The sequence below is a fragment of the Oncorhynchus kisutch genome, linkage group LG4 (genome assembly GCF_002021735.2).
Source record: "Oncorhynchus kisutch isolate 150728-3 linkage group LG4, Okis_V2, whole genome shotgun sequence".
NCBI classification, from domain to species: Eukaryota; Metazoa; Chordata; class Actinopteri; order Salmoniformes; family Salmonidae; genus Oncorhynchus; species Oncorhynchus kisutch.
The window spans coordinates 64,583,702-64,603,780 of NC_034177.2; the positions used below are offsets into that span (position 1 = coordinate 64,583,702).

The 20,079-nt window shown below is 42.7% G+C and overlaps 1 protein-coding gene across 1 annotated transcript in view; it reads right to left on the minus strand.

Moving 5' to 3' along the window:
- Positions 1-18,335, minus strand: part of pkdcca (protein kinase domain containing, cytoplasmic a) — a 35,791-nt gene extending 17,456 nt beyond the window's left edge. Inside the window, exons 1-2 of the mRNA XM_020481574.2 lie at positions 17,282-18,335; positions 3,691-3,813 (exon numbers count right to left, since the gene is read on the minus strand). Of these exons, the coding sequence (XP_020337163.1) occupies positions 3,691-3,813; positions 17,282-18,082 (924 nt within the window). The 5' untranslated portion in view covers positions 18,083-18,335. The remainder of the gene's footprint in view (positions 1-3,690; positions 3,814-17,281) is intronic.
- Between the last annotated feature and the right edge of the window lie 1,744 nt (positions 18,336-20,079).

Below are 20,079 nucleotides of genomic sequence, written 5' to 3' on the forward strand. Positions count from 1 at the left end.
TGGCAATTCTCTAAATCCCTGAGAGGACCCTGTGTGTGTGTGTGTGTGTGCGCGTGTGCGTGTGCGTGTGTGTGTGTGTGTGTGTGTGTGTGTGTGGTGTGTGTGTGTGTGTCCCTCTCTCATTGTGTGTGTCCAGGGGGCAAGGGTAAGGGCTGAGAGTAGCAAGAGGACGTGTGAAAGGGGGACTTGAGACCTATAGAAGATATACTCTGAACCACACAGAGAGAGGGATTGAGACGGAGAGAGAGAAAAGAGGTGAAGAGGAGGAGCTGAACAGCTCATTTATTTTCGGGCAAGACAAAATCGTTTTTTAATGTACTGTGGATTATTAGTGAGTGGGAGAGGTCAGACTCAGAGCACTGAGGCGTGAAGGAAGTCTCTTTCTTACCCTAGTGAAGGAAGAGTAGTGCTGGAGGGATGCAATACTATGTCACACTGTGCTTAAATGCTGGGTCATAGTCCATATTTCAGTGTGGGTCCTTCTCTGTGTACAATGATGAGGCTAAAGCTGGAATTGAATCAGACTAGTCACAGGGTTGTTGCAGTGTCTTTGCTTACAAACTTCTCATAGTCTGTAATCAGATTTTTTTTAATGATTGATTTGATTGATAGTCATGGTTTTTTTTTAGAACCCAAAACTAATCTTGTTTGACCATGGTAAAAAGTGCTACTGTGTATTGTAAATTCTACTATTACGGGTTTGATTGAATTCAACCATTAGTTCATAATATCCATACATGTAAATGAGCAGAAGGTTGACAGACTGCTGGGTGGGAGTGGTTGGTGAGGGAGGGGGAGGGGCTAAGGGGGATATGGGTGTGTCTGTCTCACTGACAGGGGCTGCAGGCCGAGGCCATCAAAGCCTTCATCAACGCTTACAGGAAATGGCTACAGACTTACGGTAAATGGAGCGTTTGAAATTCAGTGGGTTTACAGCGGGCCTCCCTAGAGTCTATTAATGTCTCATGCGAATTGCAAAGAAGCGTTTTTTCTTCACTTTGCACTCCACATTTCAAGGGAAGGATCTTGGGTGAGAAGCGGGAAAGATACCTGACACTTATGTTGTGGGGAAACAAAGGAGCAACCAAAAACAGCACACACTGATGCCTCCACGAACACACACATCAAGATCCATAGACAGTGTGTGGTGATACTCCAGTCAAATATTATTATTATATTAAAGCTGCAGTATCTCATTTTTGGGGGCGACCTGACCAAATTCACATAGAAAAGTCAGTTACAGATCTGTGTTTCTCATTGAAAGCAAGTCTAAGAAGAGTTAGCTCTGTTCTATATGTGCTATTTCTAAGCTTCCCATTCCATTTCTATGCGTCTTTTACTTTCGGTTTTGTACACCAGCTTCAAACAGCTGAAAATACAAAATGTGGGGTTATTGAAAATATATTTCACAGCCGTTTAGATGGTACAATGATTCTCTACACTATAAATTGCTTGTTTTGTCACATAAATTGAAATGGGGCGAACTATTCAAATTTTTGAAACCAGGAAATGACGGAGCAATTTCTGCATATTGCACCTTTAAGTAAAAATATTTAAATGATCATCTCATTACATTTTTCTAACCTCATACTCTGATATTGCATTACGGTAAAATCGAGTTACACAGACAAAAAACATATATTATTTAAATGCATAGTTTCTCTCAAAGGAAGACAAAGCCTTTTTCCAACTGAGCCTCAGATCCAGTGAGTAAACCGCAAAGACATTAAATTAACAGAGCCATTTGGAGAAAAGCACGATTTTTATGTGCAAATGAAAGTTATTTGAATGCTGTTGCTATCCTACTTACAATAAGGAGCCAGCACTAGGAAGGAGTCTTAAAAAGCAGGTATTTCATGGTTGCTGTTTAAAAGGTAAAAGGGGGAATTTATTTCACTTTCCACACAGTGGCTTAGAAACCTTTCTGGCTATCATTCAAGGCCCAGGAAATCAGTGGAAAGTTACCTCGATTTATATACCAGAAGGCTGATGTATTTGATGTGTCTAACTACACTATGCACCTCCCCGAAGGAGACAGCTCTGACTTTGGTTAACCTTTTACTGCAGTGGACTAAATCACTGTCACACAGTGTTTCTTGGTAGTCTTAAACAAATCTACTTTGAAACAAAAGTATACACCTCACACACATGGTTATGGGCATAAAAATGAAGACACCTGTACAATGTCAGATATTGAGTTGAAATGTCTTTTTATTTTTAATTGCATCCCAATATTACACTTTATATACATCACAGAAGACTGAACTATAACAAAACCATTGACATAGAAACACTGGATTTTGGGCATTTAAAAAATATATATGTTTATTAATTATGAAACTATGAAATATATTAATAACATTCCACCCATGAGGCCACTGGGTCATTTGACTGCAGGAAAGGGATAAAGTTCGCCTCTTCTCTACAAATACAGTGTTGATTAAGGGATGAAACAAATAATGCTTTAGGAGGTCATAAACTAGTGTGATGACATGTAGATGGGCGTAGTGTGTAGTGTTATAAATGACAGTGATGACACATCCAAGGACGTGTTGAGCTGTGCATGTGTCAATGGTTACACTGGGAACTCTACAAATAACTCCCCCATGCCCAGGTCCCAATCCACCCCTAGCCCCTACACCCTAGTCCCTACCCCCCAGACACTTATTCAAATCTGAAAGGATTGGATAGATGTAAATGATATGGAAGCCCAAGACACTTAAGGAAGCCCAAGGCCTATCGGAGGGCAAGGTGAAGCTAATAACACATTTGTTGTATATCTATCCATTCTATGTTTTTGTATATCTATCCATTCCTTTCAGATCCATAAGTGCCTACAGCTATACGATTTGGATTTGGCAAACAATCTCAACTGAACTTTCCCGCCCCGTATTCATCACTATACTTTTCCGTTGAAGGACGTCTCTCAGTAGAAGAGCTGCCTGTCTCAGGGAATCTCCTCCAGTCTTGCCAGAGAGAAATGAAAGAATACCTAGTAAGTTGTACAACTGAAAGAGAGCACTTGCTGGTGATTTCATGCACTGGAGCTCTTCCATCCTCTGTGTGGCAGGCGGGTGGACACTCCCAGGCCACAGGAAGCAATAGGGAATAATTAGAGTGTGGCGCTGTGGCGATAGTGATCGGCAGACCAGGCCCAGCAGCCCCAGCGGCCCAGTGGCACACAGGCCCATGCTGCTAAGCTAGTGAGGCAGGAAACTGGGCAGGCTCTGGAAATACCATCTGCTGTACCAGTAGTGTCCCTATAAACCAAGTCAAGCCAGCCAATGCTACAGCCAATTCGCTCTGCACTCAGACAGCCTGTAATGTGTTTGAGTCACAGGAGGCTCAGTAAGACCACTCATGCATGTGATCCACCCTCAGTCCCTCAGTAACCCCAACCAGCATTCAGCCTACTCTGCTGACTCAAACATGTTGCACTCTGTTCAGTGAGAGACAGAAAAGCACAAGAAGCGCACAAGAGAAGTGTTCATGTTAATGTGGCATTAGATGAAATACTGGTAGTGCTTTAAGTGAGGGTCTGTGTTTAAGTGAAGTGTGTGTGTGTGTGTGTGTGTGTGTGTGTGTGTGTGTGTGTGTGTGTGTGTGTGTGTGTGTGTGTGTGTGTGTGTGTGTGTGTGTGTGTGTGTGTGTGTGTGTGTGTGTGTGTGTGTGTGCATTGTTATCACTCACCCTGAAGCGTTCCTCCCAGGAGGTCTGCAGTAGTTGGATCATCTCCAGAGGACTACCGAGCTCTGTAATGGCTGTCACTGTGTCCTGGATGTCATTGCTGTCCTGGTAGCAGTAACCATACAACTGGACAGGGACAAAGAGATACACTGGTTATTCATGTATACATACTGTACATGGTATAAATCTGAGCGGTCAAATGCAAACAATCTCTATCAGAGGATGACATTTGTGTATGTCAATTGCATGCATTCTGATTCTGAAAAGGCAATGACACATGAGATAGCTTTGGCACTGATGAATGTTTCTTTTGGTCGATTCCAGTTGTTTACTCTACTCTGTATTACCATGGCGACAGCCTCCTAGAGAATCTGGCTGGCCCTTTGCTTGCAGAAACATTTACATAAGATCATTTGTGCCCAGAAGAAGTCGTTTGAAATTAGGGGGCATGAAATTCAATCTAAAAGCTAAGCAACCGACATCGCCGTCAACCATACCACCAAACCAAATCAAGGGGAAAACATTGACTATGCAAAACAGAGGAGGTGGCATTGCGTGTTGTTCTTTGGTTAATAAAATGCTTCACATGTGAATGATGTGAGAATGTAGCGTGTCGGGGAGTGAAGTCAAGGGTTCATACACCTGGAGTCCGACTAATGTTTGTTGGCAGTTTTGGTGCATCTGTGAAGAGCAATGTGAAGAGCGATGCAGAGACATTTATAGCAGTGGTGTGTGATAGGAAATGTGAGGTGCCCAGTGGGTGCCAACCCTGTGGGAGGAAAGGAAGGGCCTGTGGGCAAGGCTGGCAGAGTGCCCCCTCACCCCACTCATGGGTGCTGCACGAGAAATACAAGGAGAAGACTTCACCCTTGGCTTCTTTGCACTCGCGCTTGTCTTTTCCTACCAGCACTAACTTTCCTGATAATGACTTTGTTAAGGAAAAATGTACACTCTGACTGTGATATGTGGTTGTCTCATCCTAGCTCTCTTAAGATGAGTGTAAGTCGCTCTGGATAAGAGCGTCTGCTAAATGACGAATATGTCATGTAGATGTACACTTCCAGAGCTTTATTCAGGCCTCCAGGATAAGTCCGATTCAATATTTTCCCTGTGCAATGAGAATTGCAAGTTTGAACTGATAGAGTTGAGTTTTCTAGTTTTGTGGTCTCTTTTATTACTCTATAAATAGTGTTTTGTTGAGTACATTCATCCAAAGTGCATTTTTGCAGCAAAGATTTGCTATCTGAGATTAAATTCACATGAATTACTATTATCACCCTACTCCATCTCCCTCTGATTCAGAGGGGGTTGGGTTAAATGCGGAAGACACATTTCGGTTGAACCCATTCAGTTGTGCAGCTCCCTTCCCAGATCGTGTGCGCGCACCACATCTGCAGCCTGTGCTGAAGTTGTTGGTATCGTGCAGCAGAGGCTTTCTTATGCGAACATGACTGCATCTGGGCAGTGTTGTTCCTCCGTGGCAGACTAGATTCATCGGCAGCTCCGCATGCCCTGAGTGAGACAGCAGCTGTACGCATGCTGGGGCAGTGTTTGTGTTTACTCTGAATGTGGTGCCATTTTGTCTGACTGGAGTTCAGAGGTCACTCACCTCGGTGGTTTGCTAGAGTCTTTCTACTGAGAAAGGCATCACTGAAATATTTTAGGGAAATGTTTTTTTTTTTTTACTGATCTGTTGTGAGTTCAGGCTTTGATATGTCTCGTTTTTTTGCTGGAAGAAGTGATGTATCTATTTGCATTGTTGGACGGGTGTATATGGAGCATGACAGAGCGTGGCTTCCAGTGGAAAGGCTGAGAAGCTGTGAGGTGAGGTAAGTGTCAAAAGGCAGGTACGTTAGGAACAAAGCATGGTACGCCAATCCCCTGGCAGTTCTCCCCTTTCCTGGCCACAGGCAGGAGTGAGTCAGCATGGTACGCCAATCCCCTGGCAGTTCTCCCCTTTCCTGGCCACAGGCAGGAGTGAGTCAGCATGGCACGGCTCGGCATGGCCTCACCAGGAACAGAGAGAGGGGACCAAGGGCCAGGGCCACAAACACACACCAGCCCAAGGACCAGATACACTCACACAGGCCATACCCTGGGGTTTAACCCCATTGGCCAATTGGCTGTACACACAGGAAGTAAGTTGAAGGAAGGAAGTTCTCTCTGTTCTTACTAAACCGAATGTAGGGTAGTGGGAATGAACATTTCAACTGAGACAGTCGTATAGAGATATTATAGAGAAGTGAGAGATGAAGATGGACAAAGAGAAGGAATCCATGCAGGTTCTGCTGGAGGTGGGACTGGGTAGTGGTCAAAGTGAGACGTTTCAAGCAGCCAAGAGGGGGTGCTGCTGCTGGAACAGTTGCCCCGCTCGAGAAGCAGATGAAATAGTCGAGAACATATGCTATACGAGTCATAATATGCCAACACATCAGTGCTCCACAAAAGCATTTCTGTGTGGGACATTATTAATGTGTAAATAAACGCGGGGGCCGGCAGGGCAAGCCGAGCTGGCTGTTACCCCATTCACCACACTTTCTTTAACGAGGGCCTCCTGGTCCCTGATCAAACCGGCCCCGGGGCGGACATGTTTGTCCAGAGATGAAATCCCCAGCATCTGCCAGAGCCCAGAGCACACTGCTGCTATTCTGTTGGACAGGGTCACTGCAGGACTGAGTGTCAGGCAAACAAGAGTACCTCTATCATACGAACAGGATTCTCTCTGGATCTCTGCTATGGGCTGGTGGGGACTTACTATAAGCCCAGGTCAGGTCATAGGCCCAATAAAAAGGTAGAGATTTTAATTTCACTCACAAATCATGTAATATTTTGATTATTATTCATGTGGAATTCATCAAATCCATGTGTGAAGAGTATTCATGTAGAGTATACGGGTTTAACTTAGCGCTCCTGTGTGTGTGTGTGTGTGTGTGTGTGTGTGTGTGTGTGTGTGTGTGTGTGTGTGTGTGTGTGTGTGTGTGTGTGTGTGTGTGTGTGTGTGTGTGTGTGTGTGTGTGTGTGTGTGTGTGTGTGTGTGTGTGTGTGTGTGTGTGCGTGCGCATATGTAAGCCTGTGTGTGTATTCTGTGTGTATCGCATGAAGTTAATGGTTGAATTTTTTATGCCTTGTTTTAATCAGAGACTTGGGCCAAGTGCCACTGGCAGAAAAACCTCTAATGTCATTTTTATTTTCCATGTGAATTGATCCTAGTACATTAAATGGATTTGAGACTTATAATGCATTAAATAAATGAGGGTGAAATTGTTAAAACCATACGTTTGGGTGCATAAAGAGGTTTAAAAGTTTTGAGTTTCGATGATTAGACTCCGTTTATTACATTTTCCCCTTATATAATTTGCATGACTTCATATGGTTGAAAACACAGAGTTTGGGAGAAAGTGTTCGGGCAGCAAAGACGTATGACTGACTTAGTATGACTAAGTTAGGGACTGTACGCTATTTATAATGAGCCATACCGGAGAAAATCGGACCTCTGAAATGAAATTGGATGGCCCACCCTTCAGTAAAATATTTTTTTATCTGACCATCCCTGAACGCTTAAAAAAACGTAACTTGGATAGCAGAGAACATGCCTACCATTTACCCTCACTCCCAGGACAGACCCAGAGACTTAGATATGCAGTTTTGGAAACTGTTCTTCGTTTAGCCAGAAGGTTGTGGATTCGCAGACCACCGCGGACAAGGGTAGGGGAGAAAAGATATCCATTAAAATAAAAGCACAGCATGAATCTATCAACTTATTTGCGCTGAGAAAAAAATGTCCTTTTATAAACGCATTTCATGCCATTTTAGATCATTTTACATGATTGGAGGCAAGCAGAATCTTTTTTTATTCCACGACAGAGCATGACAACAAATGAGTGCAATGCTGTTGCACCGGAGACGTATACAGGCTATTGTTTAAAAAAAGAGGATAGTCTAAGTTTGGAACAGTGTTGAAGTCGTCTGTAAGCTGTAAAAAATGTTGCGCAACAGAAGCGTTTACAACTGAAATGTATCTGATCGTCAGTGGTTGTTTACTACAGCAGCCGCATATCATCAGGTAGACCGATATGCATTTGGGAAACTATCATTGTGTTGACTGTGATTAGGGCCCGCGAATACAAGAGCAGCTGCTATGGTAAATGAACAAACTAGGCATGCATAGCTCACTGCATGATCCTCAAACCAATGACTGGCCAAACTCTTGTTTCTAAAGGGGATTTCAAAGGCACCGTAGAATGACTGTACAGCCTAAAAAGGCATTTTGCGTTTCATTATTATGTAATTCGAAGTAATTGTGTTTTCAATTATGTCACAAATGCGTCACAGTCGATTTCCTAAACACCAGGCTATAGCCTTGAAATAATAACAACATAGTCTAAATAATAAATGTTCATTCCTTCTTAGGCTACCTGGCTTTGCTCCTGACTGATTTAGAGTTGGCGTATTGTTTAATAGCCTGTTGAAATGTCGAACGTCAATTGATAGCGACAGAATCACACATTATACTTCCAAAGCAAAGTTACATTTTTGTCTCCTCGGCTACAGAAGTTTGTAGTGCAGCTTCTGAATGTCATAGAGACAAACCAAAGATATCTCAAAATATATTCCCCAACATTGTATAGCTTGTTTCTAGTGTAAAGCATTGCGGACAAACATGTTGTCTTAGATCGCTGTATATAATCAGGTCCATTAAAAGCTTAAGCTAACAAGGGGTAGGCCTATGCTTTTAGCTATTTTTTTTAAACAAAAGCCACCCTCACATACCCCCTTAATTCAAGCCCTGGTTTTAATTTAGAAGACCTAGCTCTTCAGTGACACTGAGATATTTAAGGGGTGCATGGTGACTGAAGGAATTGTCTGACCAAGTCTATGGATGGTAGACTATGATTTCATCTGTCAAAAAAGTAGGCCCACCTCTTATTTCGTGAATAGGAAGAAGTAGGCTCAACAATAAAGCCCTCTTCTTGTTAGAGGCCTAAAGTCAAATTAAGATGAAGACTGTATGAATTAGGCCTCCTCGAATTAGCCTACTTTCAGCACCCATGCGCTGTCTATTCCCGCGGCTGCCGCTTCATGTAAATGACTCGAATATGGCTTATTGTGAGTTCAACAATTCTAATAAATAGACGTCATTATGGGCTACGAAACATATTGTTTTTATTCAAATAAATTATAACAGTAACAAGCTTTACATCCGGTCCTCCTTCTCATCTTCCGCGCTTTCCCTCTAAAAACTGAACAGGACATCGGTAGGCCTAGTCCACGCGCAGAGATATTGCAATTTGGTTAGGCAGCACAAAAGGGTTTACATCAGCAAGAGCAGGGCAGGCCAGGGCTCATGATTGTGAACGCCTATCCATTGCAGTGTGTAATGCAGAGTAACCTCCTTTCATATATACCATCCCAGCAGCGCCCAGCAGAGAATCAGGGATGAGGGGCATCATCGGGGGGGAAAAAAAATCGAGATTCTACAATAAGCAAATCATTCTCAAAACCTGATCAATACAAAATCAAATCAAATTGTATTTGTCACACGCGCCGCATACAACAGGCCTTACCGTGACATGCTTACTTACAAGCCCTTAACGAACAATGCAGTTTTAAGAAAATAAAAGTAACACGATAAAATAATAATAATGAAGCTAAATACAGGGGGTACCGGTACCGAGACAGGCTAGTCGAGGTCATTTGTACATGTAAGTAGGGGTAAAGTGACTGCACAGATAATAAACAGGGAGTTGCAGCAGTTGTAAAAATAAAGGGGGGGCACTCTGTGACTTGGGTGACTGGAGTCTTTGACATTTTTTTCGGCCCTCCTCTGACACCACCTAATATATAGGTCCTGGATGGCAGGAACCTTGGCCCCAGTGATGTACTGGGCCATATGCACTACCCTCTGTAGCGCCTTAAGGTCGCATTCCATACCAGGCGGTGATGCAACTAGGCAGGATCTTCTCGATGGTGCAGCTGTAGAACTTTTTGAGGGTCTGGGGACCCGTGCCAAATCTTTTCAGTCTCCCGAGGGGGAAAAGGTGTTGTCGTGCCCTCTTCACAACTGTCTTGGTGTGTTTGGACCATGATAGTTTGTCGGTGATGTGGACATCAAGGAACTTGAAACTCCCGACCTGCTCCACTACAGCCCCATCGATGTGAATGGGGGCGTGTTCGGTCCTCCTTTTCCTGTAGTCCACGATAATCTCCTTTGTCTTGTTGACATTGAGGGAGAGGTTGCTGCCCTGGCACCAAACTGACAGGTCTCTGACCTCCTCCTTATAGGCTGTCTCATCGTTGTCGGTGATCAGGCCCACAACTGTTGTGTCGTCAGCAAACTTAATGATGGTCAGTGGTGGAAAAAGTACCCAATTGTCATACTTGAGTAAAAGTAAAGATACTTTAATAGAAAATTACTCAAGTAAAAGTGAAAGTCAGCCAGTAAAATACTACTTCAGTAAAAGTATAAAAGTATTTGGTTTTAAATATACTTAAGTATCAAAAATAAAATTACAAGTATAAATTATTTACAATTCCTTATATTAAGCATACTAGACAGCACCATTTTTTTGTACGCATAGCCAGGGGAATACTCCAACACTCAGACGTCATTTACAAACAAATCATGTGTTTAGTGAGTCACCCAAATCAGAGGCAGTGGGGATGACCAAGGATGTGCTCTTGAGAAGTGTGTGAATTGGACCATTTTCCTGTCCTGCTAAGCATTCCAAATGTACCGAGGACTTTTGGGTGTCAGGGAAAATGTATGGAGTAAAAAGTACATCATTTTCTTTAGGAATGTAGTGAAGTAAAAGTAAAAGTTGGCAAAAATATAGATAGTAAAGTACAGATACCACAAAAAACTACTTAAGTAGTGCTTTAAATTATTTTGACTTAAGTACTTTACACCATAGATGATGGTGTTGGAGTTGTGCTTGTCTACACAGTCATGGGTGAACAAGGAGTACAGGAGGGGACTATGGTGTTGAACGCTGAGCTGTAGTCAATGAACAGCAATCTCACTTAGGTGTTCATTTTGTCCAGGTGGGATCTGTGGATCTGTTGGGGCAGTATGCGAATTGGAGTGAGTCTAGGGTTTCTGGGATGACAGATTTCAAAGCCTTTTAAAGTACTTCATGGCTACCGACGTCAGTGCTATGGGGCAGTAATAATTTAGGCAGGTTACTTTCGCTTCCTTGGGCACAGGTACTATGGGGGTCTGCTTGAAGCATGTAGGTATTACAGACTCGGTCAGGGAGAGGTTGAAAATGTCAGTCAAGACACTTGCCAGTTGTTCTGAGTACACATCCTGGTAATCCGTCTGGCCTCACGGCCTTGTAAATGTTGACCTGTTTAAAGGTCTTGCTTACATTGGCTATGGAGAGTGGAATCACACAGTCGTCCAGAACAGCTGGTGCTCTAATGCATGCTTCAGTGTTGCTTGCCTCGAAGCGAGCACAAAAGGCATTTAGCCCATCTGGTAGGCTCGTGTCACTGGGCAGCTCATGGCTGGGTTTCGTGGCTGGGTTTTCCTTTGTAGTCTGTAATAGTTTGCAAGCCCTGCCATATCCAACGAGCGTCAGAGTCAGTGTAGTAGGATTCAATCTTAGTCCTGTATTGGCTCTTTGCCTGTTTGATGGTTCTTCTGAGGGCATAGAGGGATTTCTTATAAGCGTCCAGATTAGTGTCCCGCTCCTTGAAAGCGGCAGCTCTAGCCTTTAGCTCGGTGCAGATGTTGCCTGTAATCCATGGCTTCTGGTTGGGATATGTACGTACGGTCACTGTAGGGACGACGTCGTCAACGCACTTATTGATGAAGCCGGTGACTGAGGGGACATACTCCTTGTTGTACGCATCTCTGTGTGTGAAGTAAAGGTAAAACTGATTTAAGTTTGCCTGCATAAAAGTCCCCGGCCACTAGGAGCGCCGCTTCTGGATGAGCATTTTCTTGTTTGTTTATGGCCTCATACAGCTTGTTGAGTGCGGTCTCAAAATACATGACCCTCCCCTGGACTAAATTTAAAAAATACAAAATCATGAAATTGAAAAATCATGACCCTCCCCCCATTTTCCTCCGGGTAACAATTGTGTACATTTCGACCGCTCCCTTAGCGCTCTTTTGATGACTGTAAAATGGGCAGAAATATGTTTTTGGTGCCTTTATCTCAGTTAAATATAGAGAAGGCAGCATATTGAAATATGAACAAGTTTGATGAGTTAGAACTGTCAACAACTTGTTTTCTCCAGCCGTTCAGTAAAATAAGCAACATTTCAAACGGTGTCAGGGAAGGAGAGAGAGAGAGATGACAGAGAGGGCTGCACACATGAGGCGTTTTGCAGAAAGAATTGACTCCAATACTCTGGAGTTATCTTCATCTTCTCATGTCCTCTTTAAACACGTCTAATGGTTTCTCTAGGCACAAATCAATAACTGAACTTCAGATTACCAGTTAACAGGAGCTGAAGATGTTCTCCGGGGAAATGAAAGCAATAAGTTACAGAGCTTTAACTAATGCAAATGATGTGGGAGACTCGCTGGCCCTATCAAATAGTGTTCCACACAAATTGATCGTCATCTGATCAAATCATTTTTCATGTGTCTGTTTTAAGACTGGGGAGATATCCTTAGATATTCTGTGAGCACTTCTAAACGTATCTTATCGTTCCTTTACTTCAACTATTACTTTTGAAGGGATGACATGTATGGATTGCATATTCTTTGAAAGTTTCAGAACAGGAAGAGAAGCAGAAATGGCTTGTGTTTATGTGGTGAGGGTGTAGGGGTCTTGGGGGAACCCTGCTCTCCCTGCAGAGTGTGGGGGCTGCAGGGCTGTTGAGCCCCAACAGACCCAGACCCACAGCAGGGGTTGATCAGAAACAGGGCTGAGGGCTGAGAGAGGTATTGCAGGCATTGGACCACATTTGTGTGGCGTCCCCCCCCCCCCCCCCCCCCCCCCCCAGCTTCCTTCCCGTGGAAGTCGGAGGTTAAAGTGTTAACCCTGGCTTAATTGCAACTCTGTCTCCAGCTCACGCCCCCTCTGCACTCCCCCCACCCCCCTCATCCTCAAACTGACCCCAGGGCCTCTGTGGCCCGGGACACCCAGCTTTCACATTAACACAACCTGGTTACTGATTCCCCAACTAATGGAGGAGATCTACAGAGCAGGCCCTGGGGGAGAGAGGGAGAGGTTGACAGAATGACACGCTCGTGTAAATATAATCCAACTACATGGCCAGAAACAGGCCCAGACCCCTGCAGCAGCCCAAAGGTCCCACCACTCTCAGATCATCTGTATCCACCATACCCACATGCAAGTGTGCGTACGCTGACACACACACACAATTTCTCTGAAGGATAACCCTTACCCTTCCACCTCCCTCTCCTCCTCCTTCCCTCCCTCACCCTACACACACTCAGGCAGGCAGGCCGACAGCCCCTCTCGTTATCTTACTCTCTGATCAGCTCAAATTCATCTTGTTCACACTCGCTCTAACATGGACGAGGGGAAAGAAAGGCGGTCCGCGCCTGCCACGCGTGCTGGTGTGAAAAGACGTGTCCACAATCCACATCCAACTACACCGCCCAGTCAGTCACCTACCCCTTCTCTCCTCTCCCAAGGAGCGTCCCCCATCTACCCTGGACAAGCAGTATCAGTCAACATGGCTATTGACACCACAAGTGTGCTGAGTTAGGAGAACAGAGATGAACTGCTTTGGTTTCTACCTCTGATCCCATCTGTGGTAGTTTAAGGGGTGTGAGTCCAATAAGATCCCACCATCTCTAGTGAGAGAAAGCATGGGCCTCTGTCTCTCCTCTCATAGTGAGGGACTGGCCAGAGGCAGACACTAACCAGACAGTGTGTTGGAGACTGTTTTGCTCAGACGGAGCCAGACATCATCACTCTAACAGGATGTGTTGGATCGGCGGAGCGGGACATGAATTGCTCTTTGTGACATTAAAACACGCTAAATAACGGTTAAAAATATTCTTATACAGACAGATTTCAAGTTGCGATTCTAGTAAGTCAAGTTAATGTGGACCGAGGTCGGCTAAAAATAAACATTCCTTTTTTCGAAGTGAGATGCCGCTGTAATTCAGTTTTAAAGTTAATATATTGTTAATTTGTACAGGTAGTGGAGCATGTCAATAGAATTGACCAGAAGTCATTCAGACATTATTTCCTGGTGCACAAAAAAAGGGCCTGGATTAGCCTTAAGGCCAGTGTGCTGTTTTAAATTCCTTGCATATTCCTCATGTTCATAGAGGGATGAACAATTAATAATCCTTTCCCTATGATTTGAAAGAGACATCTCAAACCCTTTTCAGTTTATGTTAACATGTTCTAAAGCTATTCCAGTAATCCTTCAATATATCTTCCATGCCAGAAAATGAATTTTGTTATTTTTTTTATGTTTATCCTGAAATAAATAATATTGCTATTATTTGCTTATGACAACGATGAGAGAGTGGGATAAAGCCAAAGTCCACTTTCCAGTCACGCAATGCTAGCGTGTACATGTGTGTGTAGAACTACGTGTTTATATATAGGCCTGCGCACGCTGTGTGTGTGTGTGTGTGTGTGTGTGTGTGTGTGTGTGTGTGTGTGTGTGTGTGTGTGTGTGTGTGTGTGTGTGTGTGTGTGTGTGTGTGTGTGTGCGTGCATTGCAGCATGATGGACAGAAAAGTCTGAGTGGACAGAGGGCATATGTGTCACCTTTGACCCTGACCGAGTCCACTCCCACACAAACCAAGACTCCAGTATCACAGTCAATATCAATGTAAATATATACCTAGAAAGTACACTATCACAACATGGACTTGTACGAAAGCGGTGAGAGATGGGCCGCTGCTATTGGCTCTGCTCCCCCTTGACTCCACAATGGAACTTATATAAAGAAAATAACTTCCCATCAATGAACAAGCCAAGTAAAAGTAGAAGACACAGGGATGTGTAATAACGTAGAAGAAAAACAGCCCATGTAAAAGTCGTGCTCTTTTTAATGCTGTTGTCAAAAAAATGATCTCTGGTTATAGTGGTCATCAGATTTTGATGAGAGTTTTGATTAGAGTTCATATTTTGAAATATCCCAAATATTTAATGCAAATCAAATGACACATTCAGTTATTGCAACAAGTGTTTTGTTGTTGTTTGGTAAATGTAACTAAGTCAGTTAAGAACAAATTCTTATTTATAATGATGGCCGACACCGGCCAAACCCAGATGATGCTGGGCCAATTGTGCACCACCCTATGGGACTCCCAATCACAGCCAGTTGCGATACAGCCTGGATTCAAACCAGGGTGTCTGTAGTGATGCCCCTAGCACTGAGATGCTGTGCCTTAAACCCGTGTGCCACTCGGGAGCCCAAGTTCAAATATGTATTATGCCTTACTAAAGTCTATACATTTTATGTACATTATCATCTTGGTTTTATATTTTCATTTGGTATTTTAATTCAGTATTAATGTAGGTTTAACATTGTTTGACAATTATATGTCCTTTGCAATACTACACATGAGAGAGTGATATTTCTTTATTGTATGAAATTTAAATCTTGATAAGAATGTAAGCTACATGTAAAAGCATCAAAAAGGGTAAATAACTTGATTATTACCAAATATTCTCTTATATCCTCGGTTATCATACATTATTATCTTCAAATTGTTCTCCATTCACCAATGCACAAAAAAAAATGTAAAGGCTGATAGAATTTTTTCAAAGTAAGTGTGACACGTTTCGTTTTGTCAATGTTTAAACAGATACCTTCCCATTCGAATGTGCAAACCAAATACTAATGTGTAGAAATTCGGATCAAAAGGTCACAGACGTATAATATTGTCCAGAAAATGATTTTAGGGAGTATAATTGATTACATTTGCACCACGCTGTAGATAGATTTTTATATTGTGCTATTGACTGTACGTTTGTTTATCCCATGTGTAACTCGGTGTTGTTGTTTTTGTCGCACTGCTTTGCTTGATCTTAGCCATGTCGCAGTTGTAAATGAGAACATGTTCTCAACTGGCCTACATGGTTAAATAAATGTGAAATAAAAAAATTAAAACGTATTGTATTTTAATAAATGTTCTGTATAGACTATTTGGCGGCTGTCTTGGTTCCTTTGTATCGTCCTAAAAACAGTATAGGCCTATCTTGAAAACATACCACTTTTTACTTGGTTAAAGTGCAACACTATTTCTTACCTTGAATTACCCAATATTTATTCAGTTATAATAACTATCCTAAACTTTATTTCAGAACATAAAGGCACGTCTTTCACTTGTTTGGTGGCTACTTATCTATCCATTCAGTAAAAGTTGCATTGAAGGCAGGAAGTTCCCTCAACAACATCGTTTGGATATTTTAATTGGGCCTCATGCGGTGCATATTACAAGCACTAATTTAGGCTCATACTGTAGCCTAGAAATGACACTGTAACCAGTACTTCAAGGTCCTATATTTTTTTATCTAGTATTAGCAAAATATGTGAAATAGTAGAAGAACATTTTTCTAATATATGCCCTATAGGCTATTGAAAAATTGGACATTCGTGAGTATAAAGGCTTTCAGATGACATGTTCTAGGGATACTTGTACAGGCATAACTATTTGTAGACCTGTATTGTAGGCCTAGATGAATTATACATGATTCGTGTGGATATTGATAAGGTCATTTTGCAGATTTATCTCGGTTTGAATTGTAAAATCGTCCTTTACGCATTTATTTAGAATATGTGGTAAAACGTTGACTGGCGCTTCTTGAAAATATACGAACAAAAAGGGCCTAGGTGTAGAAAGACAAGCTTGTATATAATTACAGGAGTTAAAAGGCCTTTTTCTTGTTTACAGAACTTGTCTAAATGCAAATAAATACGAGGTAGAATGCGACAAAGCCTCGGGCATCTCACCGGCTGGTGCGCCATGCAGAGCCAGCAATCTGCTGATCGGATTTAATCCACAGGGTAACAATGGAGCGATGGCCCTCATTCAACTGTTTAGCCACTAAACGCACAACACATCATCCAAATAGCACTATTAAATAATAGGCCAATCATGCACTTATTTCATGCTGACTATTTTGTTTTGACTGCACGCAACATGAATTGATTTCTCAAGGAATCTCGTGGAAATGGAATACACACCAGTGCTCCAAGTGTTCAACCCATGTGTCACTTTTGAAACGCTGAGAGTGAAGTTTCACACCTATGGTTATTCAGTCATTAGGGAAAGAATGATTCATGGTTTGGCTGTTGGTATAAGACAAAATTGCTATTAACCGTAACTTCGATATGTATAACAAGCGCAAATTGGGTTAAATTTGAAGTCAAACTGAAATGATTTATAAGGCCACTGCTACTGTTAGTTATAATGACGTTATAATTAAATTAATGGATGTCAGATAAATATCCTGTCGTTCTTGGTCTGTAGGCAACATAAAACATTTAGGTTGCATCTTAAATGTGTATGGAATAGGCCTATAGCTAAATAAGTAATTGTGCTAATCATTTACAGAAATAGGCTAAAACAGATTTAGAACATTACAATTTTGAAATCATTCATCACTAATTTGTTAGCTAGCCTACATATATATATTACCTTTAGAATGTTGGGGTGCTGTAGCCTTTCCATTAGCGTCATTTCTTTCACTATTTTGAAGGACGCCAGTCTGTAGCAGTCTCCAGGTGAACCATATTTCTTTACGCAATTTTCCATATCGTGTCCCCCGAAATCCACCGATTTCAGAGCCACGGACAAGCTGTTGTTGAGAGCCGCCTTGTAGACAGCCTTTGTGTAGCCTGAGCCGAGGTACTGAATATTGGTCACGTTGTCTATGCTGCTGCAGTCAAGCATCGGTGTACTGTTAATGCTCCTCGAATTCATAGTTAAATCTTTCCGTGATTTTGTTTGCATGTATGTGGAAGATGAAAGCCGATTTTGAAAATGCGTCTGTTGATTATCAGTTCGCTCAATGACTTTGATAGGGTCCCAATTGTCCCCTGGCTCTGAATCCATGAGCCTCCTTCTCTCCAGCGGGCGGACGGGGTACCCGGTCCCAGACCCATGTCCTTGGCGCCGACGGTACCGCACAACCTCATCGAATCTCTCTCGTATCTGCAGTAATAAGTCCTGGTGATGCCTGCTTCCCGCGGCGTTTTTACTATTGGTCTCCGCCACAGCTTTAGTGTCTGACACGCCGACGTGAAGCTGTGAATCGCCTGTAACCCGCTGCTGTTTTTTGTGGTAGTACCGATGTACTCTATTGTCGTGGTTCTGATGGTGCTCGAACCCTGGTATGTACAGCAAATTCATTAGCGTACCGAGGAAGAAAGAGAGGCAGAAGCCTGCTGCAACCACAATCTTTCTTCGCTTCATTGTGATCAGTTGTATTAATAGCATAAAATATATTTGTCCGTCTTCGGCTCCAGCCCCCGCCTAAGTGTCTACCACCTCTGCAGCGGTGCCCGGCGTTCAAGGTTCGTGCGCGACAGAACTTAATGGTATTCCGATGCCGAATGCGCTATGATCACGTCTTCATCTTGAATTATATGATTTATGCAGCCACACAGGTTTAAGATCCTCCCCATATAAGGTTGACCATGGTGACACTTGCCTTCACACACTACAAAACCCACCACTTCTGTAGCCTATGAGCGCATCAGGCAGGGGTCCTCTAGCCTACTAGAAGCCCCCTGAGCGACTAAACAGCCGTGACGCCACTGTGATTGACAGCATACGTAGGTCATGTATCTGTGAGCACTGTAGTTTTCAGGAAGTCCATTTCCCATTAAGGTACGTTGAACATATAAAATCTTAAAACCACACTACCCATGGTGCAATGTAAAAATCCAGACAATTCCAGCAAACCAGCAGCTGTGGAACAGTGTTTGAGGTTTCTTAGAACTGCCGTTTCGAGTAGACCTAATGGCACGCGCAAAATCTGCCCACTGACGTTAGTGATGAAAGCGCATGAGTTGATGGACATTAATTATAATATCTACTATCTAATGTGTTGTTTTATTTCAAATTTTGAATGGCCAGGCTTATATGTGTTTTAAATATAGCCTTATTTGAATGTTTGCAAAACCTTTCTAATAGGCCTATACGCCTTAATATGTCAATTGGTTATGTCATCCGGATTATTAATTATTACCATTGCGCATAGTAACATTATGTAGCCTAGCCTATATCCAGTAGATTTTCTGCTGATGGTCTATACACAACATGGAAAGTAAGCTAAATTGATATGTTTCCAACGAATAATGAACATTGCGCTATGAGACAACTGTGCATACACGCATAAGAACGCTTCATGCTTTCAGCAAGTAGGGTATTCCATTTAGCTAACGCTTTTGGATTACTTTAAATCTTCCACCTCTGTTTTAAATTGGTTGAGAAGTCCAGACTCCTTGCAGGCTGAAGCTCTGCTGGCCCCTCTGTTACTTGGAAAGAAAAATGTGTATAATTATGTCTCTGGGGTCGGAGAAGTAAAACTCTAAATTAAAAGCAGACATTACGAAAAAGGGTGTATAAATAATCAAATAATAGGCTCCAGTACGGCTTTGTTAAACTCGGCCGAGATAAGCATTCCTTGACTGGAATCTCATGTTAGCCGGCACCCCGTCCCCCCAAATAAATCCCGTTGTGTTTATCTGCTGTAAATATACTATAGCAGTGCCAGCGACGTTTAAAAAATGAGCCACCACGACCCCTTTTAAGTGGGCCCAAACAGAGTTCACCACGGGGTCTCGCTCTCTATTGTGGTAGGCTAAATGATGATGAACTTTAAAATAATGTTATTAATGCTCTCATTGTTTATCGGATTACTTTAATAATGACACATTAGTTATTTCTGGTGCAGCTGAGGCAAGACCAAGCGGCCTCTATACCTTCATTAGGCCAACAAACCAGAAGGATGACGCGGGGAGCCCGGCCTGAGCCCTGCTTGAGATCCGGATAGTGTAGACCTGAATGCTAGTGACATGGCTATCCATCAAACCGACATTACCATGTAGTTAGCAACTAATTAACAAATACAATCAACCTGGAAACTGAACAAACAAAGCGGAGACAGCGGGGCGCAGCCGCACAACGGCCTGGGGTCGAGGGGCCAGACGCAGGGAGAATTTGTACAAGAGGCGTACAAAATGGTAACATTTTTTAAAAGGTCAAAGTAGTGTAAATATAATTATATTATATTAGTCCTATATTATATTGTACTATTTGGAACCATTTTATTGGCCCTTTTTTGACAGGAAGGATAATTTGGGATGGAACTGCTTTGGAGCTGAAGCATTTCAGTAGCCTAACTATAGCCTACCTCTCGCGCTGAAATGGCCGCTATATCCCACACCAACTGTTATCATATCTGCCACTTTGAGACTGTTTAATGTCCA